The following is a 24,976-nucleotide window of genomic DNA, read 5'->3' on the forward strand; positions in this document are numbered from 1 at the left end:
CAAAAAGTATGTTTTATTCCTATATCCTGTAAGGATCTAGAAGTATTAGCCTCAGTGTGAGATCTGGGGTACAGGTAGGTGAAGAGATTGTGAAATTTTGGTCTGGGTGAGTTAATTGCCACATCTCTGATTTATCCTCCTTGTTTCAAAGGCACACTGATCGTGAGGAGTCATCAATATTGCCCCTGATCTCTGCTGGCTTCACAAGGGTATGTGCTATACTTGGCTGCCTTGCTGTGACATGTCAAAATTGTCATGCAAGAAGCTCTCCAGAAGTTTGGCTGTCAGTCACCGTTTGTGTCAGTGATCCAACCTTGTAGAACTTTTTCATGCTGCTCATTCTTCTGTGTCCCAATTCTGAACATTGACATGACACTCTTGGGGATGTAAGAAGTGGGACTGAGACTTCTCTACTTCATACATTTATTTCAGATTAAATACATGATCCTTTCCTTAAAAAGTTGACATTGACAAATTGATTCGTGGCAGAGTCAGAGAGCAGCTTGCAATGAACAACAGAATGTGCTGTGGGAAATGTCTTCTATCAAATGCCAATTCCCATTGTAAACAGGCTTCACACACTGTCAAGTGCTATTAGCTATTGTTTGGAGGCACCTGAGAAGTATTGCATTAAATCTGTTCCTTGGCAACTGTCCCAGCTGAGCAGAAAAGGTGCTAATTAGTGCATCAGTTAAGTGGGTACCTTACTGCCTTCAGCTGACAGTAGAACAAGGCTGGGCCTGATTTACAGCACAATTCCAAATATTTGGTTGCATGCTCACCAGATTTTTGCTGTTCCATCACATTCCATTTGCACCCATCTGCTTATTTCGATTGTGGTCCTGATCCAGGAAATGCTACAGCCTGAAGATAATGGCATTTGTATGAACAGAGTCATTCTAGAGGGCACATAAGTAATTCAGCACAGGTTCTGAATTATTTATGGATCAGAGCCTTGGAGATGGGGCTAATGGCAGAGCATAGAAAATTTTGTTTAGGAGCTTTGATTGTGGTGGTTTACCTGTGATAATCAATCCTCCTGCCCAAAATATGTGTGTCTGTGGAAGTTTAGTGTGAACAAAGATTTAACATTCAGGCTCATACCTGGTAAATATGAAATAGTTTTTTAAAAGTGAAAGATACTGAGATCATTGTTATAAAAACCCCAAGGTCAATAAAGGTATATTTCACAGGAAATGTTGTTTTCATCTATATAGAAAATTTGGGATATTAGCAATTGGAAACTCATAATAATTTCAAATTTTAACTACTTGAGACCAAACATTTTTTTTTCACTGCTATTTTAAATAAGTAGCATGAAAACTAAAAGTAGATTTTTTGAAATACATTGATCCTGCTGACAATCACAGAGAATAAACAGGTTGGTTGAACCTCATTGCCATGAGAATCTATGACCCATTCAAAATGTAGTAACTTGAAAAGGTTTGCTGGTACCAAAAAATTATCTTCTCTCATTGCTCATATCCCAGCATGTTCATTTTTGGCATGTCTACTCCTTTTCTGGTTCTTTAGCAAGCAAAAGAAATCAGAGCTTCAAATCCTTGCAGACAGGAATGTGTATTAATGAAATATTTCTAACTTTTTATTTGCAGAGATATGTGGAAAATTCTAGTAGAATGGCCTGTTACAATGAATTGATTCAGCTGGAATTTGGACAGGTGCAGGCACAATTCAAACTAAGGTAATTTTACCTAAAACATCAATAGAGAATTTTCCATTTTGCCAGATCTTTAATAAAGTATTTATTTTAATCTGCAATAGTTAATTATAGAATATCAGTTACCTGAAGAAAATACATTATTTGTTAGACTACAACATTATTCAGTATGGAGTTGTAATACTTTATTAGCATACATAAGAAGAATTAAGTGGATATAAATTTTTGGATGCCCTTTTTCTTTTTTCTCCAGGGCATGTAATTCATTATTTACAGCATTAGAGAAAAGTCAAGAAGCCATTGAGATCACAAGTGAAGACCATGTAATACAGGTTTGTTCCAGCCATAAGTATAGAAAATTCCTCCTCTGTGTTTTATTTCTTCTATGATTACACTTACTCTTTCTTGCAGCACAAGAATCTAATCTAACTTAATGGTTCTAAAAGACTGAAGTGAGTTTAGCTGTCAAATAGAATTTTCCCCATTTAAAGTGTCTGGCATAAATCAAATAAATTCTAAGGGAGATTGTTGTTTCTGAATAAATAAGGATTTACTCTCTTGTTTCTATTTTTTGTATTGATTTCTTATCTCTATTATTCATTCATTCATTCTCTATATCAAGAATGAATGCAGCCACTGGCTTATGTGCATTCTTTTCCAAAAATATTTTATGTTAATTTGATGCTGTTTAAAATCTAATGGATGTTCTATTAAAATAATTGTACTTTCTTTTTCTAAAGTCTGATACTGTTTGACGTATCAGAATTTTTGGCCCAACTGTTTTTGAATGCAATCCTCTCTTGAAAATTTATTTAAAACAGGGAAAGGAAATTGTGCTTACTTTTGCAGTTCTGAAAACCATCATCTTTTTAAAGGAGTTAGTTCCATCCCTAGCTATGAAGCATTGATGACTGATTTTATTATTATTATCAGTAAAGTGCTTGAGTCTAAACCTCTGGGAATTATAACATGCATACAAATTGTACTTTCTTGAGCCAAATCTTGACCATGGCAACTTCATTGAAGGATGTGCCTTCTTCATCTCTTTTACAAAAATAACAGAACACATCCTGAAGTTGTTTTAAATACACTTTTTTCAGACCAAACTTTGTCCCTCTTCTGACAGCCCCAAAGTGTGAGAGAAGTGACATTTGCAGGAATCCTGGAGCTCCAGCAGGCATAGCTTTTTGCACAGGGAAGGGGAGGAAGGGTTCCTCTGGGAGGAGGCTTTTAGTGGAGAACCATTAAAGAGTGGCATATTTTCCTTTCTCTCCTCTAAAAACATTGGAAGTTGTGAAGGCACTCAGATGCTGCTTTGCCAGGACTGTGCTTGTAACTCAGCAGTGAGAGGCCAGGAAGGGGTGGGCTCTTGGTACCAGTCTTGAGCTTTTTTGGGCAAGGGTCAAAAACTGCAGTGAAATGCAACATTCACTTCAGGGAGAAGCCTGCTTTACTAAATCCCACTGCTTCCACTCTGCCTGGCTGGGCTTTGCCTGGACATGGGGATAGTGATGGCTGGCCCTTACACAGAATAAGATTATGAACTTGCCAGTAGATCTGGATAATATTCCTATGGTATTTGTGATTTTAGGAATGCTAAGGTGAGTTTGGGTACTGACAGAGCCAGTTTTTCAGGAATTTATGTTGTCTGTCTAAACTCTGTGGATATGTGATACTCAGCTGTTTGTATCATTTCCCTCTCTTTGCTGACATGCACACACTCTGCACAGCTATTCTAGCATGGAAATTCCTGGTTTGCTTCACAAAGAAAAAATGTGAACATCTCTCTCAGGAATAGTGCATGCAGACATTTATTTCAGGCTGGGAAAGAGATCTCCTGGTTAAGCAAGCAAAACAAGGGATTCTCTTGTGCTTTAAGCATGCTGTTGAATGGGTATTTGTTTGTTTTTTTATCTCACAGTACGTCAATCCTGCTTTTGAAACAATGATGGGCTATCAAATAGGTGAACTAATAGAAAAGGAATTAACAGAAGTGCCTATAAATGAAAAAAAAGCTGATTTCCTAGATACTATTAATTCCTGCATAAAGATAGGAAAGGTGAGTAACAGCATTGTATCATTTTATTTGCTACCTGTAAAAGTGATTGTGGTTCAGCAGTGAAACACATTGTGACTTGCAGCTTCACAGACACATAGCATTTGCAGCTTAAAAGAACAGGAAGTAAACAATTTTTCATTTTTAAGGGCTTTTTTCTCTTTTCTTGCTTGGTAGAGATACTTGTTTTACAAAAATAAGCGACTTACTGCATTTCTTTATAATTTATGCTGTTCATAGCAAATGGTGTGGGAGTAGTGAAGAAAAATGAGATGGATGCACATGTTATCTGGTGCTATGTAAATGAGAAAAGTACCATATTGAAGAATTTCACCATGAAATGTGGAAGCTGATTTGCAAGTTCAGAATGTAAAAATACCAAGGAGACATTTGCAATATCACTTGAAAGCGATAGGCAGTGTCAGCTGCTAGCTGCCAATCTGTTTAATTCCCTAATGGCATGGGAGCTGTCTAATGGATTTCCATCAGAAAGGTTCATTGCTCAGGGATGGGCTGGTGTCACTGAACATGACACAGTGCCTTGCAGGGAGAAGATGATGGAGGCTGCACAGGGAGATTTGGGAAGGGCTGTGTTTGGTGATGCTCCAGGGCTCAGGGTCACGGGGAGTGTCCGTGGGAAGCAGCACAGCGCTGGCACAGAGAGGGAATCAGTGCACCCTCATCCAGGCAGGGGTGCACAAGCACCACTGCAGAGTTGTGGTGAGCCGTGCTCTGGAGGTCAGGGTGCTGACACAGCACTGGGGGAAAAGCTGGGAGCAGATTCCAGGTGCACTCCAGGAGATTGTGCCACTCATTCCCACATGTGTTGGCCTGCTGGGACAGATCCCAGCAACAGACAGGAGTTTGGATTGTGGTGCTTCACACTTCTCTTGCCTGACTGAAGTTTCAGTAAATGTGTGCACTGCAAAACTGATGTTAGGAGGGAGTATTTATTAAGTTATAATTCAAATGCATTAGAAGTGTCAGGTTTTAAATCCACACCATCAATTCTCAAGATATAAAGTGATAAATTTTTTTAATATTTTAGTGAGCTGATAAAAATTTCATTAATAATAGAAATATATTTTACTCTATGAGTGATAGAAATCTAAATCTAATTAATCTCCTTCCTTGTACTAATTTTACTCCTGACTGTGTGGCTTTAACAGTGAGGGCTAATGAAATATTGCCTACTTAAAGGTGTCTGTCTGGAACAGCTTAAGCTGGCTTAGGTAGATAAATTGTTTGCAGGTGTTCTGTGTTTCCCTCTGAAACATTTTATAATACATAATCTATGCAACCTTAAATTTATATGTTAATATAAAAATTAATTTCCAATTAAATTATTACAGGACTCATTTGCAAGTAGAGGTTTACTGTGAGAAACAACCTTTGAAATACTTGAAGTTTTGAAATAATTTGTATCAAGATATTACAGCAATTTCAGAGTTAACTGGATCATTCTGATATGGTCTGTGTGTAGTTTTCAGACTTGTGATTTCTTTATATCCTAAGTTTAGAAGACTGCTTATCACTACAATGGGCTGTATTTTGGCTACTGTAGGTTACAGCATATCAAAAAAAGGAAATTATCTGCTGCTGTGATAATCTCCTGTCAACAGGTTTGACTTTGGTTTTGAACAAATATGGTACTATACTAACATAGTAGTAAAAATAATAGAAAGCAAGTTTTTTTGGTCTTTGGAAAAATCTAAGCTGCATGAAATTTATCTTGTCTCTAAATGGAATTTAGGAAGATGGACTCTTGCAGCATTTCCCCTCTTGTGCTGACAAGCATAGAGCTATTCGCAAGTTCAGTATAATCAAACAGAAGTTGATAGATATTGTAATGAAAAGTTGGATATTGCAAGGTACATCGGGATTCTTGGGTCAGGATGCTGTTTCTCTTGCAAAAACCATATCTCTGGAAGTTAACTCTTTGATACTACAGCTGTAATTTGCCAGAAGCCAATGTTATTGAAATGTTCATCCATCCATACCTGAGGAGTTAAAACAGAGTTACACTTTTCCTCATTCTTCGTTTTCATGATTCAAATTGCACCCATTAAGGTGAAATGTGCAATTCTGACTAGGATTCCTGCTGCCTCTGATCTCTGCAGTTTGCTCTTAGTTTTGCTTTGTCTGCAGTGAGATGAACCCCTACTGATAAAGCAGGCAGGCCATGCAATTCCTCCCACCCTCTGGGAAGTGTTTGCAGGTTCCTTGCAGAGGGGGTGGGAGAGCAATCACACTCTGTGACAAAGGTCTGTGGCAGCACCTTCCTAGCTCAGCCTTCAGCTCTGTGAGGTTGTGTTCATGATGTCGTGTGTTTATTTTGGTTTGTTCTGTTTTCTGCAAGCAGCTTGCTGAACTTTGTGCAGGAAGCCCCAGTGTAAGAGGAAGGCTGAGCTTGGGGGTTCCTTACTGTGCCTGTGAGAGTTCTCAGTGGACAGATGCATGCCTTGGTCCTTCACGGAGTTTGGGACCTCAGCAGGTGCTCTGGGTGAGGAGCGGCACTGCAGGGTTTGCTGTGTGAGGTTGGCTCTGGTTTGACCCCAGCACCCCCACAGCAGGAGCTGGTCACGGTGGGCTCCAGTGCAGACATACCCACGGGCTTGGCTGAAGCACGTCTTGGGAACAGCTCTCCTCTGCTGGAGTGCCGACAGGGGCTCTGGGAGAGAGCATATGGTGTTCTTAAAATACCTTGAAGTGACATCCCTGGGAGAACTTCACCTACCAGCAGGAGTTTGGCTTGGACCTCCTGCTTCTCAGAATTGCGCTGACCTTTTCCCTCACACGTTTCCTGCCACAGTTTCACAGGTTTTAGAAATTCACAAGTTAAAAAATCGATCTGTTGACTAAGAAGAACGCATTAGTGAATAACCTGCCTTGAAAAGGATAGGCTTTCAATGAGGGAATTATCCAATCTGTAGTTTATGACTTCACCCCTTTATGCACATCCTGGGTTTATTACCTGGGTTAGAGATCAATTACTCATCTCTACCTCATCCTGGTTGTCAGGAAACTATTGATGTGCATAATTTTAATTATGAGAGCATTGAATTTTGTGGTGCTTGCTTTATCTTCATTTGTATTCCTCAAGCAGCTCACAGAAGACATTATGCTCACTACACTAGTTTGTTATTCACAGTTCTTTTCTCTGACAGATCCTCAGAAAAGCCCTTCATATTTTTTTCTGTACAGCCTGTCACCATGCAGTTCTCTGTGGGCAGGAGTCTTTATTTGCTGGCTCCATCCACAAAAATGTACAACTATTCTCTCTGTACCTGTGTTCTGGCTGGCTTGACTGTGAAATCTGTCAGTCTCACATAAATAAATACATATTGTGTGCCTCATGAGGGTATTTTCACATACATAAGATCTGATCTACAGTTTGTTGAGCTCAACTGAAATACAGCAATTGGCCTGAGCAGTTTGTGTTAAGTGCACATGCAAGATGGATTTAATTATTAATTAATCACTTGATATTTAGTAAATGCCCAGCTCAAAATATGCCTCTGTTAAAAAAGACCACCAACAGCTATTCTAGAGATGGAAATGTGGGCAAGCCTAAAACCAGAGTGCTTTTAGAGGGCAAGCAGAATCCAGGAGCTATTCTACTGGGCTCTCTTCTGCTTTAAAAGAAATAGAATAAATATGTGCTGCATTAGATAATAAACTGACAGTATGGAAAGTAAATGTGCTGGGATACCAAAGCACTTTGAGTCACAGATACATTTCATATTACCCAGTGATAAGACATCCCAGCCATGCATGAGAGATGATGTATCCAGCAGGGAAGATGATGAGAATGGTGTAACAGCTTTGCAGTCACCTTCCTGTCCTGGGTCCCTGGGGAACCCACACCTGCTGCCCCAGGGGGACTCTGCTCCAGGCAGAGGCTGCTCTGAGCTCCTGCTCTCACAGGGCTCTTTGCCAGCTCTCCCCAAAATGACCTGCAACACCACTGAGGTCAGATGGGGAAGAGAGTGCAGCTAATTCCCACAGCTCCTGAGTTCCAGCTGTTGCTATCAGAGTGTTCCCAGGCTGCTCCTCTGGAAGTTGTCCATTCATTGGCATTAACACAGTGATCTACTGGTTACTTACAGGGGAGAAATTTGAGGGTTTGAGCACAGTTTAACCAGTCCTGCCTGGTTTTGTATTGTGAGACAGCTTTCAGTGAGAGAAGGTACGAAGCTACAGCTTCTCTTCATGTTTTATCTGAACTTCCTTCCACTTGAATTATTTTTTCAGGAATGGCAAGGAATGTACTATGCGAAAAAGAAAAATGGAGATAGCATACAACAAAATGTGAAGATACTACCTGTCATTGGACAGGGAGGGTAAGTGTGAAAGCTAAAGTCATGATTTGTGTCTGAATGAAGGCTCAGTTTAGAGTTCAGTTGCCTTCAGCAGATATTGAATTATCCTGCTACTGAGTATAATGGAAGCTTATGCAAGGAAGGGTGCCTCAGACCTCTGTGCTTATTTCCTTGGGGCAAAATCAACTTTATATGTTGTGTGCAGGGAAAGTAAAATTCTGATTCTCCCCCAAAAGGAGCCAAAGATGCAGATGTGCTCACTTGTGACTCTGACTCTTCTAATTCTCCCTGCAGTGCAAGTGCACCCTCTGGTCTTGCTGTGCTTCGTGTTGGTGTCACCATCCTGTTTCACTGAGCATCTGCACTGTGCCCTTCCATGCTCACTTCTCTGTGCTCCTTTCATGGCTCTTGCCAAGGGTTGTTATGGGATGAGGTCACTGTGTGCTTTGATCATTGGCAAGATTCAAGCATGTCTAGATTTTTATGCAACTTCCACTTGGTCCCCAAATCGAGCCTTTGGAGCACCCCAAGTATCAGCACTGAATTAGAGCTGAGGTTTGGATGGGAATTAACACACTGTTTTTTGCCTGCAGAAAGATTAGACACTATGTGTCAATTAGTAGACTGTGCAATGACAACAATAAGGTAAGTGAAAATAGTGCTATGCTCACTTTAGTTTGAGCCTAAGTGTAACAAAATAATGGCAGAGTTCTGACTAACTGGATTTCTCATACTGACTTGTAGGTGGAGAAGACATGTGAATGTATTCAGGCTGAATCTCAGACAGGTATGACATGTCTCTTCTTTCTCAAGAACTGGAGAACATACCTGGGGAGAGAATAAAGGCCACTGTTAATGGCTTGACTGAAAGCACAGTTTCACAGAACAGTCCTATTTACCTGGTGATAAGCTGGGAATCCAACTCAAAAGGCAGGAAAGTAAACACAAGCTCCCTCTCTACCCGCCTCACTTACTTTAGAGGTGACATAAAGCAGCCCACCTTTGAAAACAGTGTCACAGGCGCCCAAGGTGGTGTCATGGTATTGCTGGTTTCAGTGCCACAATTCAGTTGTAGGTGGTGGGTCCCTGTGCCAGAAATGAGAAGGATGCTGTCACATCATTGTGTTGCTGTGGCTGCTCTGTTGCACATGGCACCTGTGCACTGCATTGAGCTGCATTGAGGGGAATGAGGATGACTGACACTGTCATTCAGCACTTCAGTGAGGGCATCCTTGGCATCCTTTCTGTGGTTAACTGTAGTCAGCACAGGCTGAATCTTGGAGTCCCTAAGGAACCTGGAATGCACTGCTCCACTTGCTGGCATGTGCTCTGCTGTGGCCCACCAGTGCCTGGTGGCAGGGGTTACTTGAGTCAGCTCAGGTGTGCTGCACAAGTTGTGTCTGCAGCTGCAATTATGTCACAGTGGCAAGAGAGGAGATTTTCTCTCCACGCTGTTTTCTTCTGCACAAACATTTAGGCACGTTCTGCTTGAGAACTTGACTGGGTTCAGGACTGGAATAGGGCAAGAGCTTTAAAAGGCACTTTGATCAGCTCTAATCTGCTGAAGCATTGAGGTCAATGTCACTCAGCTGCTGCCAGGCTTTTCTGAGCTTCGGTTCCTTTAACATGCATCTTAGGCAAAACTTTGTGTCTTTATGCAATATCATTTTCTTCACAGATACTCAGACATGTAGACACAAAGACATGAGGAAAGGATCCCTGGATGTCAGATCCACAACATCACGTGGGAGTGATGGTATGTGAAACAACTCATTGTGTTGGGTCTGGCTGAGTTGGAGTTGTCATGCAAACCCAATACACAAATTGTTACATTTCTTACCTCTTCCCTTTATAGTGATAGGAAGATATTTTTTTCTTAATTTTGTTTTCTTTCACTGTGTTGTATTTTGCTCTGTTAGATCACCCCAAACTTGATAGATGAGTTACATATTCAAAACTGTTGCTGGCACTTACATACTTCTGTTAAATCATCTCTCATCACAGTCTAGGCAGCATACATTAGTGAAGCATGTCCGTGGCAATGAGAATCCAGTCATATTCCAGTATAGCAAAAATAGCATTGACTCTTCTTCTTAAGAACTGCTTTGCACAATAAGTAACAAAGATGTCTGCATTTTATAGGTAGCACAATATCCAGAAAAATCTCATCTTGACCTTTTTTTTGCACAACTAAAATTGCTAACCAATATAAAACATTTGTTTTTAAATTTCCAATGTAATAAGCCCAAACCTCTGCTGTTTTTAGTTGGCATAGGTACCCACTTCAAAAGAGCTTCAGTGATTTACCTCAGCTTGGAAGCTGACTCATTATGACTTGTCATATTGCATCAGTCAGCAAGAGTAGATAGATCCTGTAATAATCTAAATTCACTGGTTACCTACCTGTGCCTGCCAGTTTATACACACATATATGTCTAGTCTTTTAACTGAGTTTGTTAGTGAATATTTAAAATAATAAAACAAAGCCATAATTTTGCCAGGCTGTTACAGCCACTTATCTCTAATCAGGGACATCAGTGGTTCAGCCAGCATCTCTTTGCAGTTGTGCATTCTGCAGTAGATTGACTCTGAAAGGCACAGCAGGGCAAGCAGTGCAGAAAAGGCCTCAGGATCCTGGCTGATCCTCCAGCCCAGCCTTGTCTCTGCAATCAGGGTACAAATTCTGCTCTGTTTTGCACACAGGCAGCTCCCAGCGGCGCCGCTCCTCCATGGCCAGGGTCCATTCCATGACTATCGAGGCTCCCATCACCAAGGTAATGTCACAGCTGTGCTGGGCCATGAGGCTCCAGGGCAGCACCAGCCTCTGGTGCAGCTCCTTCCCTGTTCACCCCCCCACTGCTGTAGCTTCAAAAAGGCAGCTACTCTGAGCAAAGATCTCCCAAACCTGGTTGGTACAGTGTCATCCATGGAGTCAGCCATACAATACCCTTTTTAAGAAGGAGAGACTGGAGTTCTTCCTTCTTACTTATGCATTGTCAACTGCATTCTAAAACTATTCAAAAATTTGCCAAAAAACAACTCTTTAATAAATTGTGAGAGGTAAGGGGGAGAAAGTCACATTAAATCCATTCAGAAACATTCAGAGGCTGTGCCTTGGAGGAGAAAGTCATTAAGTAAGATGCCTTAAGTTTCCTTAAGGCCACTATATTATTCCCAGAGTTAGTAGCAAATATCAACGTTTCAGTAACATCCCTTTCATTTTGTTTTTCCCCCATGCAGATTAAATCTTGTTATTTTCCTGAGTTTTCCATACTAATTAATGAGTGTCTCTGTTTTTTAAAAATCACTTCTAAGTTCACCATATGTCTGATGCTGCATTAGGTAATAAACATCATCAATGCTGCACAAGAGAGCAGTCCCTTGCCAGTTGCAGAAGCTTTAGACCGGGCTTTGGAGATTTTAAGAACCACTGAATTGTACTCTCCACAACTGGGGACAAAAGATGAGGATCCACATACAAGTGACCTTGTTGGAGGGTTAATGACAGTAAGTACTTACTGCCACAAACAGCTCTTGGTTAATGTTTGCTGCCTGATTTTCCCAGTTACTTGATCTTTATCATCTGCCATGTGCTCTACAATGCTAAATTTTCAGGAAAAACTGCACACATCTTTTTGTGGAATTTCTCCCCCTACTTGAATAATGTAGCTTTGAAAATGGGAAGAAAATTGACCAGCCCCTTTAAAACATCAGTTTAGCTAAAAATGGAAAGTAAACACAAATGTGTTTTTAATGTGATTAGTTTCAGTAAGGTACAGATGGGAGAGGAAGAAAGAAAGAGAACCAGGTATTTTATTTATTAATGAGGATTAGAACGATGTGGTTTTGGGGGGCTTTTCAGTCTATCAAAATAATGTTTTCAAAAGAATGCAAAATACATTCTTGCTGTTTGTTGGATTACATTTGTACCTATAGCATAGTACCCAAAGTTGAACAAAGGTCACAAAGTGGAGCAAGAACTGAACCCAAACCTTGAGAGCCTGGAGTCTGACCCTCCTGATGTTAACAAGATGAGTTTAGATGAATGTTACCTGTGCCCTAAGGATATGTGCTCTCATTACTCTGTAGGTTGCATATGAAAGGCTACATCAGGGAAAAAAATTACATTGTGTTGGATGCAAAAAGGCTTACAAAATGTGAGCTTTTCAGAGATGTCTCTGGGCTATTATAGTTTCATGTTGGAACTATAATGACACCTTTGCAGTATCTATCAGAATCTTCAAATAGTTTGTGTATTTTACCTTTAAAAATACCACAGCAAATATCTAATCAGCAGAAGCATGTGGGAGACTCCCAGAATTCCAGAAGACCTGAAACGGTTCATACTGGGTTGTATTTACTAACTGAGTAGACAAAATTTATTGTTACCTTAACTACAAAAATATAGGAAGAATATTGATACATATAATCATTAGTCTTGAAGTGAATCTTTTCTCTGGCTGAATATGTAAGAGTCCATAAACTTGACTGGTTTCTCCTTTTTGTGGATTGTTGATTCTTATGTGCACTTGTATTTTGATTGTATTTGGTCCACAAACTTAAAGATAACAATATTGCAAAATATAAAATCTTTACTAAAAATAAACCCAAGGCTTTTTTATGGAGCAATAATAAAAGCTGAGAAAATTAATTTCAGAGCATATGGCATGGTATGAGCTTTAAAGTTATTGGAGATAAACATTTTTCCATCAAAGGGTCTGCTGAAAACATAATTATATTGTTCCATTTGCGTTCAGAAGTTACATCTGAGAAGGAAACAAGTAATATGTTATTGGATTTGAACTCTCAAGCAGGAAGGGCATTTGGAGTTCAAAGATAGATGTACCAGATACAATTACATCTGCTATTTCAACTCTTAAAAACTAATCTTTGATGCTAAATGATAGGCGGCATCTGGTGACCTAAATACTTGTGTCATAGCAGTTCTATTGAACAGCCACTCTTGTACTCCCCTTCCTTTTAAATGACTGAACTCCAGACTCATTTACTTACAAATATGAAAATAAGAATTAGCTATAACAGCTCTGTTAAGCTGTTATATTCCATGTTCAGATACAAGATCCACATTTACTTTTGCTGTAATTGGTGTGAATAACATTTTTAATAAGGTGAATTCAGAAGTATTTTTTTTAACACTGGTTTTTTTTTTACATCATGGGCTAAACATGAGCTAACAGCTGTAACCTCAAAAGAGCAAGCAGGATTTGGGCCACAGCGTTTAGAATTATAAAATGAAAAGTAAATATTAAATACATAATTCTGTTAGTTTTAATCCATCATCTCAGTGTTCACATATAGGCATCATGCCAGAATTAGCCTAGGAGGCACTGAACTGAAGAATAAACATGTACACATTCTGTGTGCTAGAAAAGAAGCCTCAGAGTAATTTGTTCCTGAGATTCTCATGAGATTCTTATGCTGCTGAGGTGACTGGATCTGCCAATACTAGGGCAGGAGAGCAGGGGAATATCTCCATCCACTCCCTCTCACCACCCACCTTTGCTTGTTGCTGGAAGTGTGTGGACATACCGTGTCTGCTTTGAGGCACAGACCCACAGCTGGTGTGCATGTTGGCCAGACAAAGACAGATGTGGGGCTGCAATTCTAGACCTTCCTCTGCACCTGAGAAACCTGAGTTTTTACCTACCTGAGTCCATATTGAATACCCTAGCCTGCAGTTCCTCATCTGTTACGAGCTATGTGTAAACCAGGCTAATCTGAACAGTACAAACAAATAAGGAGAGGCAGCTCTGATGGCTGTGGCAGGTTACAGTCAGGCCTCTCTGAAGTTGTTGTGCTCCTACTTGGTGTCATCTCCTAGACCTATTGTGCAATACCCTCCATTTAACTTGCAACTTTCATTTAACAGGATGGTTTACGAAGATTATCAGGGAACGAATACATATTGTCAGCAAAACGTAAGTTTTAATTTGGCAGCTACTGAGATATTAAAACATGTTCAGAAATCTAAGAAGCAGGGGAAATAGGATTAGATGTTCTTTTTTTTAAGCATTTTTTTGTTTGTGGTTTTTTTTTTTTTTTTTGGTGTGGGGGGATTTATCTATAAGCATTTTTCTGCAGCATTACTGAGCCAGGTGTTACTACAGAAGAGAAAGCATGGTCATTCAGTAAAATTGTATCTCACTATTAAATATATTACATAATATACCATTAATAAATACATGTAGTAATAACTGTATTCCTCAAAAGAAACTCATCAGGTTGCTGGCAGTCTGAGCTCTCCAATTTCCCTCAATGACATACCCCCACGGATAACACAGGCAATGGAAAATGAGGAACAGTGGGATTTTGATATCTTTGAACTTGAGGCTGCCACCCATAAAAGGTCAGTAAATGCAAGAGCTCATAAACTGGAGTTGCTGAAAAGTGACTTAAATGTCATCCTCTAATCAGATCTTTAAATTCTCTACCTGTGCTTTTACAACTGAATTAATTTTAATGCCAATGTCAGATGTTTGACATTTTATCATAGTAATTTCTAGTTGTGTATGCATCTTAAATAGCTTCTGTTTCATTGTGCACTATTTCTCATAAATTCACAGTGGATGTAAAAGTGAAGATTATATATCTTTGGTATGGTATACAGCATAATTTTTAAAGTCTTCCTTTATTCAGTAATATAAAAGTTATACTTTTTTTTTGTGGAGATTCAAATTTCTGTTATGGCAAACTACACACAGAGTCAACATACTGATCTTGATTTGATAAGTTGAAACAGATCGGGTTTTATTTTCTTTCCATTTGATTGGGAAGGTTTTATTCTTGAACAGTTCCAAAACAGCTTTTCAGCAGAATTCCCATTACCTTTCTCTGGGATTAGAGGAAGGTCTTTATTCTTGGCAGGTTATATTTTATGTATAAGGTTAACTGAAGCACATTTACTGACAAAAAGCAGGGCATACCAATTTCCATCATAGAAGTTTTCAAAAGCAGATCAGCAGTTTTAATAGACTGAATTTCATTAGTATCAAAGGCACCCCCTAAGACTGTAAATTGTTCTTTCTGTTTAAATCCTTTATTTTATTTTCTTATGCTTTTGAAAAGTTTCCCTTTCAGGCCTAGTTTCATTTATCATGCTTTGTCTTAGGTAAAAGCTTTTGTGAGACACTAATTTGGAGACCAGATCCTGCAATGAATTGACTATCTTAAACCCTTTGTCAAAATCCCAGATCTGTAAGACCTTTGGAAGTTATCCAAAATCAAAGTCTAAGAAAGATGTCAGGCACTTAGTTAACAAATATGCACTTCATTATTAAACTGTGGTTTTATAGACCAAAAAGGTGCAAAACCCCCCAGGGTTTTATTCTTCTTTAAAATTATTTTATTTTAAATGAAGATATTTACATCCACTTGCTTTAGGTTTTCTTTCTTTGCTACATTTTGATTTCTAATGAAGTAATAGAGATAAGTAATTGACAAGAAAAATGTAAAAATACAGTCAGTCTGTGTGATTTAAAACATTTAATGGGTACATTGCAGCAACTCAATTAATTATCCCAGCCAAAATGCATGAGATCATCAGGTAGGTTTCTCTATTCTTACTGATCTGGAGGGATCACAGAGGGACAAAGGAGGTACTTTGTTGCCTGTACTTTTATTAAAGGTAGAATAATTATGATTGCTTCCTACTGTGTTTAAATAGCAGCAATTAATTTGTTAAGATAAATAAAATGATTTTCAATTACTCACAAGTATGAATATATTACTAGTATTGCCTTAAGTCCAAGCAGACATATGGTAATAAAGCCAGGATAATGAATTAAATTTTAGTACATTACAGTTCCCTGACAGAAAAACATGGAGACACCTTTGTCTGGCACTGGGGGGAATTAAGGGGGATTTGACTTTGTTGTAACTAATGTTACAATTCCAGTATATGACACAGCAATTCTGTAACAAGTCCTTACACATCATTACATATGTCATTAGCTAAAAATGCTGTGTGGATTCATACTGTTTATGCTATATAATATTCTTTCAGCTGCATTCATTTTAAAACTTTCTGTTTATTTTTCTCCACAGGCCTTTGGTTTATCTGGGTCTCAAAATATTTGCTCGCTTTGGAATCTGTGAATTCCTAAACTGTTCAGAATCCACTCTGAGGTCATGGTTACAAGTTATTGAGGCTAACTACCATTCCTCCAACTCCTACCATAATTCTACTCATTCAGCAGATGTACTACATGCTACTGCTTACTTCTTGTCTAAAGAAAGAGTAAAGGTGAGTCCACATTTATGAGAAACAGTTTAGTTAGAAAATACAGATGCAATCAAAGAAGGATCTTTCAGAAACAGATTCAAAAGCCAAATGTCTGCCCAGTGCCAACCAGTTTGGTAACTCTGAGGTAAAAGAACTGGGCTTCTTTACATGAATTCTAGGATCTCTCTTATAGTATGTGTAGAAGGATGGATACTAACATTACAGAATTGAACAATTCTTGATGGGAGGATAAGAAAACCTTCTTTTCAAGTAAAACTTCTTGAAAAGTTATATAGGTAAACCTTCTCAGACGGGTGAGCTAATGACATAATTACTTTTGTGATGTTACATGCCAAATACAGATTTAATGTGATAAATTACCATCTCTTATGCCTTGTGAGGGTCATTTTGCAAAAGACTCCCAGGACAATATAGGCCAAAAAGTAGGCTATATCACCCCCTGGAGAAGATGCCCTGAGGCTTAAAGAGACTGCATTGGAGGAGAAAAAAATTGAAAAAAATGGAAAAAAATTGCTTACTTGTACCATAACACCCACTGGGGTATTAGAGCCACTGACAACCAGAATAAATCAGAGCGACTTTTGCCCTCACATGCCCAGACTGGAGAAGGGGAATAAAGCAGTGCTTGGTGTGTGTGCAGCAGAGTGGTGGGACTTTTTTCTGAGTTGCAGTCTGGGGTAGAAGTTCTGAACTGGCCTGCCTAAGGATAGGACCAATGATGGGCACCTGGCTGAGAAATTTGTGACTGTAAACAAGCTTCTGACAGCTCATTAAACTGTAGTAATTCTGTTAACTTGGAGCTGCAGCTCATTAACGTGCTCTCCAGAGGCTGATTTACAAATACTATGTGCCAAGTGGGGATAGAATGTCACTGGATTTTTTTCAGTTCCTGATTTGCCAGAGGTTTAGCTGGTCTTCCCAAGAATATCTATAAAAAACAGACAAGATCTGGATCCATTTCAATGCCACAGAAGCATGACTGCCTCCTCTTTTTCCAGAATGTTATTTCCATTCCTCCGTAGGCATAGGAAGAGAAAAAAATGTTGCAGCAACAGAAGGAGCAGAATCAAAGTTCAGAATTCTCTCTTAATCTTTTCAAAATTATAGCCCAGCTGCTTTTGTGTTGCACAGAGTTCAACTTAATCTAAACACAGAAAGCCCAATTCTGCCACTGAAATTCATGCTGAGAATATTTTTTTTTGGTAGCTTGAACTCAGTTCAACTTGCCTAGGAAGATTTTCTGGCTCTGAAATTGAAGCCGTATTCTCAGAATAGTTTTCACTTCTGTGCCATGGGAGTTAAGATAAAGTTAGAATCCTTGACTTGATGTTGGGTGTAAAAGTACTGTAAATCCCTGTGAAATAAGTCAGGTAGACTGCTGTTGTCCTCCAGGCATTCTCATGTTTCTGGCCATTTCCCATCTGCACAGGTCTTTCTCAGCCAGACTGAACGCTGGTCAGTGTGTCCCTCTGAGGAAATCCCTCTCTCTGAACTCCATACCACAAAAATAGAACCCCATGAGCAGCAGCTGAAAGAAAAAAGGAAGAAGCTAACACACAGCAGAGTATTTCAGACAATGCTAACTATGAACTAGAGCAGAAAGAATTATTTGCCTTCTCTTGTTCTCTGCGAGACTCTCTTGACAGTTCTCATAATATCCCTGTTCCTGCAAAGTCAAATCATTGCATAATTTCAGGAGGTGTGAAGAAGGGAAGGGTTTGTCTTTTTACCTACCAAGTGTAACTATTCCGAATGGTAGTCGAGGGCCCATACAGAATTTGGACCTCAAATTAAAGCAAATTGGAATGAAAATTATCTGCCCTGCTCCCAGATTCAAATGGGAATATTTCTGCTCTTGTGTCTCTTTCATTTTATTAAAAATTTTAATATAATTATTTTGTATCTGTGGTCCTTCACAAATGCCAGTATAAACACAGCACAAAGGGTGGTTTCCAAACGTATACAAAATATTTCTGAGATGCTTAATTCTTGTTCCCCTTTATGCTATTAATGAAGTATTAACACTTAAATGTAAAATCTTAAGAGTCAAATAGGTTTGTATTTCATGACAGGGTAGATGAAAATAGGCATAAATCAATGCCCATTGCAAGTAAACTTGGAGTTTAAAAAAATCTTTATAAAGCTTGGAGTGCAGCATGCTTCCAGAATCAGAATGTGACACAGAAAGTACAGAACATGTGTCATGTAATTTATCCATGGATACAAAACATCAAATATTCTCCACAGAATACACATTAGCTGTAACCCAGGACAGCATTATTAAAGAACTGGATGTATGGATAGCATTCTTTTCAAACTGTAAACCTGGCCAGCACTTAAATGGAACATGATTAGGACACATTCAATTGCCAAAGGAAATTAAGGGGTGGTAATAGAATAATTTTTAGCAATATTGGTCTTTTTTCTAAGCCAAATACCTTAACTCCAAGTGAAAGTAGTTTCAGTGTTGCTAGAAAACACAAACTAATTTATTCCTTTACATTTGTTTAATTTGATGTGCTGTGACAAAGGTGTGGGTAAGGCAAAATTTAAGAGGTACAAAATGGCCAAAAAAGTCATGCAATGTTCAGTGAAGCTTATAATGAATTTTCCATTGCTCTGTGTAGAACATCTGACCCTTACTGATCTCTAGAGTTTTGGCTTTTATTCCTCAGCGACTCGGCTTAATCTTATGGACAGAACAGGGTTTCTCATGAGTGTGCCAGGAAAACTAAGCACCCTTCTGTTTTCAGCAAACTCTGGATCCAATTGATGAGGTTGCCGCACTCATTGCTGCCACAGTCCATGATGTGGATCACCCAGGAAGAACAAATTCTTTCCTGTGCAATGCTGGCAGCGAGCTCGCAATTCTCTACAATGACACGGCCGTGCTGGAGAGCCACCATGCTGCCCTGGCTTTCCAGCTCACCACCCGGGATGGCAAATGCAATATATTTAAAAACATGGAGAGGTGAGCTTAACCCCCAGGGTCCTTGTCTGCCCACTAACATCTCTCACTTCCTTCTGTGTAGGAAGGCAAACAGGCACCCTAGAGGAGGGCAGTGCCTGGTGGATAACTGTCCATGGCCCTTGTGAAATTTGTTTCTTAAAGAGTAGAATGTTTCTGTCTCTCCTGCAAAGACTTATGAGTAATTCCCCACTGTCTCCTGTCCGTAAAAAGGCAGGCTCTATCTAAGGAATTTAGTGTGAATCTTAATATGAGCAAGTCTAGAAGAGTTGTTTTGTGTCACTGAATGTAGAGAACAAGCTATGGCTGGGTGGGTAGAGAACAAGGAGAGAAAGAGCCACAGAGCCGTGTGAGAGATAATGAAGGACCTGTTGCTCTGCAGCCTCAGAGATGCATTTAGGGCATAGATGTGATCATTGCCTTGGCTCACTCAAGATACAATAAAAAAATATTGCTGAAAACTTGACTGGAGAGTGAGCCACAGCTGTGTGTCTGTGCTAAAAGCCTTGGGAACATGCAGGTATGGCATGTCCTAGCAGCCTCCTAAGCCTCTGCTTCTGCTCAGCTCTGGTTTCTCCTAGAGATCAGTCATGCCTGGAACACGTATGTTCCTACACACCAAAGGTACTCCTACATCTAACAGAGACGCAGCTGCCTAAGCCTCTATTACTGTTCTTTCTTCCCCTAGCACCTCTCTCAAACAGGAATGGTCTGTTGCAATTTTGTTAGACTTGTTTTAGCAACCAGCCCTTTGTGACCCAGCCAGCATTCTTAATTGTTTCCTTCTTTAAACAGGAATGAGTATCGAACCCTTCGCCAAGTCATTATTGACATGGTCTTAGCAACAGAAATGACAAAGCACTTTGAGCATGTCAACAAGTTTGTCAACAGCATTAACAAACCCTTGGCAGCACTAGAAGAAAATGGGGTAAGCAACACTGCAAGTCCTCCTTAAAATGCCTAGGCAGGGACTGGGAACTATTGGCAGTGGGAAATTCCCACATGGTGTTCTGAGAAAGTTTATCAGAAATGTGGAAAAAGAGAGGCTGGAGATCTATCTTTCACCTCTGGGTTTGAATCCCCTTCTGCCTAACATGGTTGTTACTTGGAGGGTGAGTGGGATTCACTTGGGTCCTATTAATATCACAGTGCTGTGATGTCGTACTTGGAACAGGACCCTGGGCTGTATGTTTTCATGTAAAAATGCCACTTGGATTAACCCAGTCACTCCCATGGAAGAAGTGGTGAGACTGGGCATTGTTGTTGGCCATTTCTGCAATGGAGGCAAGGTCTGTTTCAAAGCAGAGGCTGAATTACATCCCTCCCAAGGGGACATGCTGGGGGTACAGCGTAAGGGCAGGTCTGTGGGCTGGCATGTGGTGCATTCTCTGGGAATAAGGCCCTCAGCCTCCAGTGCTGCCTGGCAGCATTCATGGGGTTTCTCTCTGCTTTCTTTTTTAATCTTTAAAATAGATGATGGTGACATTATGTATCATATAATCAATAGCCATCTGGAACCCCATGGACACAAAGAAATTGCCTGTTAAGAACTCTTTCTGAAAAACCACACCAGTTTCAATAACAGCTTCAACCAGCAGTTTTGTTGCCAGTAAGAGCAGTGTATAATTTCATTGGAATGATTTTTGCAAAGAGAAGACTTGTAGAAATGGTCATGATAAAGCTTGCATCGGTGGCAACGTCATGTAGGAGCCATAATGGTTTTCTGTATTTTCTTACCATGTTTTTTAGAAAGCCACATTTATAACTGTTGTGTGTAATGGGGGAAGGCAGTCTTTTTATTATCCAAGAGTGGGAGGCAAACAGGTCTTGTTCCTTCACCCATGAGAAGCAGGCTGGAGCTTAATTGGGGAACTGTACCTTTGTCCACAGGAGTATAGGCTAGAATTAGCTTTGTTCTTGGCACCTGGCAATGCTAATGGGAACTCTGTGAATGTGAAGCCAAAGTTCTGGGTGTGCTGAACAAATTAGAAGAAAGGATGTTAAGTTCCCTGCTGGGCAGCCTCTCTGGATGAGCATAGTAACGTTGGTGCAGGAGGAGAACAAGGGAGCTGCTGATGCTGGGTACAGTGCACTGCACTGGCCCTGCGGAGTGTGTAACCCTGTAGGGCTCCTGGTCTTGCTGAAGGGCCCTGCACTGGCTGGCTTGGTGTGCAGAGCCCCTCTTCCCAGCCCCACAGGCTGGGATGCAGCAGTTCTTAGAGCAGCAGCATCCATTCAAAGAGCCAAACTCTTCTTCTTGCCTATTACAGAGAGCTAAACAGCTGGTCTGCTGAAGAACAGGGCTTAGACCTGTACAGTCAGAGAGTAAAAACACAAACAGGGACATAGAAAAATGAAACAAAAGTTTAGTTCTACCCTTAAGCCCCAGAGACTGCAGGGAAATTATCTGCCCCACAAGGCATTTAGATGTGCCCAAGGATGGGAAGGAAGACAAAGAATATATAATTTATATTGAAAACAAGAAGCAAAATGTTTCTCTTCTTTCAGCTGGGAGTTTCAGTTTGGCAAGTTCTTATGAAAAGGCCTGTAATGTGTGAGTGGGTAAAGCAAATTATTTATTGTGCTGAGCAGAACAACGCTGTTAGCCCCTCTTTCAAGTCTGCTGTCCCTCTGGCTGCAGCAGCAGTGTGTATTTTCTGGCCTGCTTTCCAGTCATGGTGGTGACTCAGTGGAGTGTTTGCAGACTGAGCTGCCAACCGCCTGTTCCAAATGGGACAGTTCCACTTCTTTTTTTTTTTTTTTTTAATTTATTATTTTTATACAAATTTGTTCAAAGAGCCATGCTGAGAAGCTGCTCTGTTTGTTTCCTCTCTGCTTTTGTTTCATAAACTGAAAAAAATCCTTTCCAACTCCAGCATCCTTTATCCTCCCATTTCCCCTCCTGATGTCACCTAAGCTATGACAGGAAGTCAACATCTGACATGCAGAGACACCTCTGCACTCTGAGCAGGATGCTGGGACTGAGCACAGTTAACACATTTTATTCCCAAGACATCTGCATCTAGCAAGTAGAACTGTGCCTTTGGTTTGAACAGATCTCAGAGGTGAACATCCTTTCTTGTTCCCTGGTGGTTTACCTGCTAGGATATTCTCTTCTATTCATAACCAAACAATCTCTTAATTTTCCATACCTAATTTCCATACTTGTGTTTCTGGAGCTTCCGTCACTTTATGTTGGCTTTCTCATATATAATTTTTCCATGAAATGCACATCTCACCTTTTTTCTTCTGTTTTCCCTTCCACATACCTAGAAATGAGAGAAAAGAATTGGTTTAGACATCTCATTTTGGTGAGACCTGTGGAGCTGGTATTTCTGAGCCATTTCTATACTATCAATTTTTTTTTATTACTGTCAGTTTCTTCCTTTAGGGAGAACTTTCTTCCCCACAAGAATTTTCATCTGAAAAATATCATGGTTATTCTGACCTAATAAAAGGTCAGAATGTTTCTGCTGCTTTGTTTGAATGTTTCTTAATGCTTTCTCCCTCTTTGTACAAAAAACTGCAGGAACTGGTAGCACATTATTATTATCATTATTGTTCGTTACTTCTTCCATGCTCTGACTGTAGAGCAAGACCTTATTAAGTGCCAAAAAAGTCTTGTATGTTCCTTTCTTCAAAGAGTTTCTATTCTGAATAGACAGCAGTGTAAACTCCTGTACCTATCCATCCTTAAAGAGTCCAGCAGCAAGGGAAGGGAATGAGGAACATGCCTGGGAGGCAGTGTAGGATCTGATTCTGAATAGTAGCAGTGCTGTCAGAATGACTGATACACTGATGGGGTTTGTGTGCCAAGGGTGACTCTGCATCTCGGGTCAGTCCCTCTTTTCAAACCAACTATTCCACTCTTAATTTGCAAGTCCATTAATCCTTGGTTTTCAGCAGAGTTACATTTTTCTGCCTACACAGTCCTCATCACTATGTGTGTAGTGATGAATGTATCCTCTCCACACTTTTGAGAAGGCAGATAAGGAATAGACAGATAGATGACTTGCCCAAAGATGCCAAAGAGATCTGTCACAAAGCCAGTGACTGAATCCAGAAACTGGAGTTCAGTGCTAGCTCAGAGCTATGGCTGACTTTCATAATCCACCTATAAATTCAGTTAGACATCAAATCTGGTAGCCAGTAGCGGACTGATCCCTGTAGGATGTGCTGAAAGCATTCCCAAAGCACAAAAGCTTTGAGTTAGTGCATGGAGACCTTGCTAATGGATTGTTTTTAATTCTTAAATTTTACAGAATAATGGTGATGGGGAGTCCATCAAAACTGTTCTCAGGTCTCCTGAAAACCGTATCCTCATCAAACGCATGTTGATAAAGTGTGCTGACATTTCCAATCCGTGCAGACCCAGAGAACAGTGTATAGAATGGGCTGGACGCATCTCTGAGGAGTACTTTGCACAGGTAAGGCAGCTAAAGCAGGCTGCTGAAACTGCAGGTGAGCATCTCTTTAAAAGGGAGGGGAAGGGTGCCAGTGTCACCGAATATCTCAGGCTGCATTATGTAATGTGAGAAATAATAATGGGTATTACTCATGCTGGTACACAACTAGATGCCTTCAGAGAGACAAAGTTGACAATTTCTATTGTGCAATTTCTGAAAAATTTAAGCTTTCAAGTTGTTCAGTTTGGAATTTGGCTTTCTGAGCCTTGTCTGCAAATACACTCCCATCACATAAGATAGAGGAAGGATGCTTCTGTACCCACATGCTGGCTTTGCCTCAGGAATTGTATCAGCAGGTTCTAGTGTTTGGATGGGAGCAGCACTTGCTCCAAGAAATGCTGTAATCCCTTAGCACACTGTGCTGAGGAAAGGTTTCAGGATGATGTGGAAAAGGAGAGGGCAGTCATTATTATAGATTATATTATATATATATAATAGATTATATACCAAACACTGCAGTTGGAACTTGGCACCCCAAGAAAGGGGCAAGGGAATACAAAAGGTACTTTGCCATGTCTGAGTGGGACAGATCACTGCTTCCATCAGAGACTGAAAATGGCTGAGCAGCTCTTGGGTCCAAAGAAGTCATAACTTAGTAATGTGTGATGTTACTTAGGCTTAGCTTGTGTGCAGATACAGAAGACAAATATATCCCTTTGAGGGAAACACTGGAAGGCACTATTTGTCTGCTGTTTTGCTGAAACTGAACAACTAGGTGCTTAAGATTAAGTTGCTGCTGCTTCAGATCTATTCAGGTTCCTCCTTTGATTTAGCAGATGCATGTTCTAGCCAGTGCCAGAAGAAAAAAAGAAGCCCATTAACAGAATGTGTCTTAGATGAATAATCACTAATGTTTCTTGCAGACTGATGAAGAAAGGAGGCAAGGTTTACCAGTTGTGATGCCGGTTTTTGACAGAAATACTTGCAGCATCCCCAAATCTCAATTATCATTCATTGATTACTTCATTATTGATATGTTTGATGCCTGGGATGGTAAGCAAAACTCTGCTGTTTCCTGATGTGAACAATTTGTGAAAATTTGAAGCTGTTATGATAAAAATTTCTTTTTTATGGCTCCTAAATAAAGGGAGAGAAAAAGGAAGATTCCTGCAGTTCAAGTAAGATTAATAACTTCATTACTGCTTATAAGTATGGCTACAAGCAATTCTCATGGCTTGTCTATAATATACTAGATCCTGGCAATCTTTGACTTTTTAAACTTG

The 24,976-nt window shown here is 40.0% G+C and overlaps 1 protein-coding gene across 19 annotated transcripts in view; it reads left to right on the plus strand.

Annotated features, from left to right (window-relative positions):
- The window catches only part of LOC110474267 (high affinity cAMP-specific and IBMX-insensitive 3',5'-cyclic phosphodiesterase 8A-like), a 163,715-nt gene that overhangs the window by 125,508 nt on the left and 13,231 nt on the right, over window positions 1–24,976 (plus strand). For 18 of the 19 annotated variants that reach the window (XM_085588841.1, XM_085588842.1, XM_085588843.1 and 15 more), the window contains 17 exons: window positions 152–209; window positions 1,614–1,702; window positions 1,932–2,010; window positions 3,600–3,737; window positions 7,989–8,077; window positions 8,650–8,701; window positions 8,801–8,843; window positions 9,735–9,812; window positions 10,760–10,830; window positions 11,399–11,563; window positions 13,947–13,995; window positions 14,288–14,423; window positions 16,121–16,319; window positions 19,073–19,290; window positions 20,083–20,215; window positions 23,550–23,714; window positions 24,617–24,746. In XM_085588841.1, coding sequence (XP_085444967.1) covers window positions 152–209; window positions 1,614–1,702; window positions 1,932–2,010; window positions 3,600–3,737; window positions 7,989–8,077; window positions 8,650–8,701; window positions 8,801–8,843; window positions 9,735–9,812; window positions 10,760–10,830; window positions 11,399–11,563; window positions 13,947–13,995; window positions 14,288–14,423; window positions 16,121–16,319; window positions 19,073–19,290; window positions 20,083–20,215; window positions 23,550–23,714; window positions 24,617–24,746 — 1,892 coding nt within the window. The remainder of the gene's footprint in view (window positions 1–151; window positions 210–1,613; window positions 1,703–1,931; window positions 2,011–3,599; window positions 3,738–7,988; window positions 8,078–8,649; window positions 8,702–8,800; window positions 8,844–9,734; window positions 9,813–10,759; window positions 10,831–11,398; window positions 11,564–13,946; window positions 13,996–14,287; window positions 14,424–16,120; window positions 16,320–19,072; window positions 19,291–20,082; window positions 20,216–23,549; window positions 23,715–24,616; window positions 24,747–24,976) is intronic. The other variant, XM_085588840.1, reaches the window with a different exon arrangement.

This window comes from Lonchura striata, chromosome 10, assembly GCF_050655825.1.
Source record: "Lonchura striata isolate lonStrDom1 chromosome 10, ASM5065582v1, whole genome shotgun sequence".
Taxonomy (NCBI): Eukaryota; Metazoa; Chordata; class Aves; order Passeriformes; family Estrildidae; genus Lonchura; species Lonchura striata.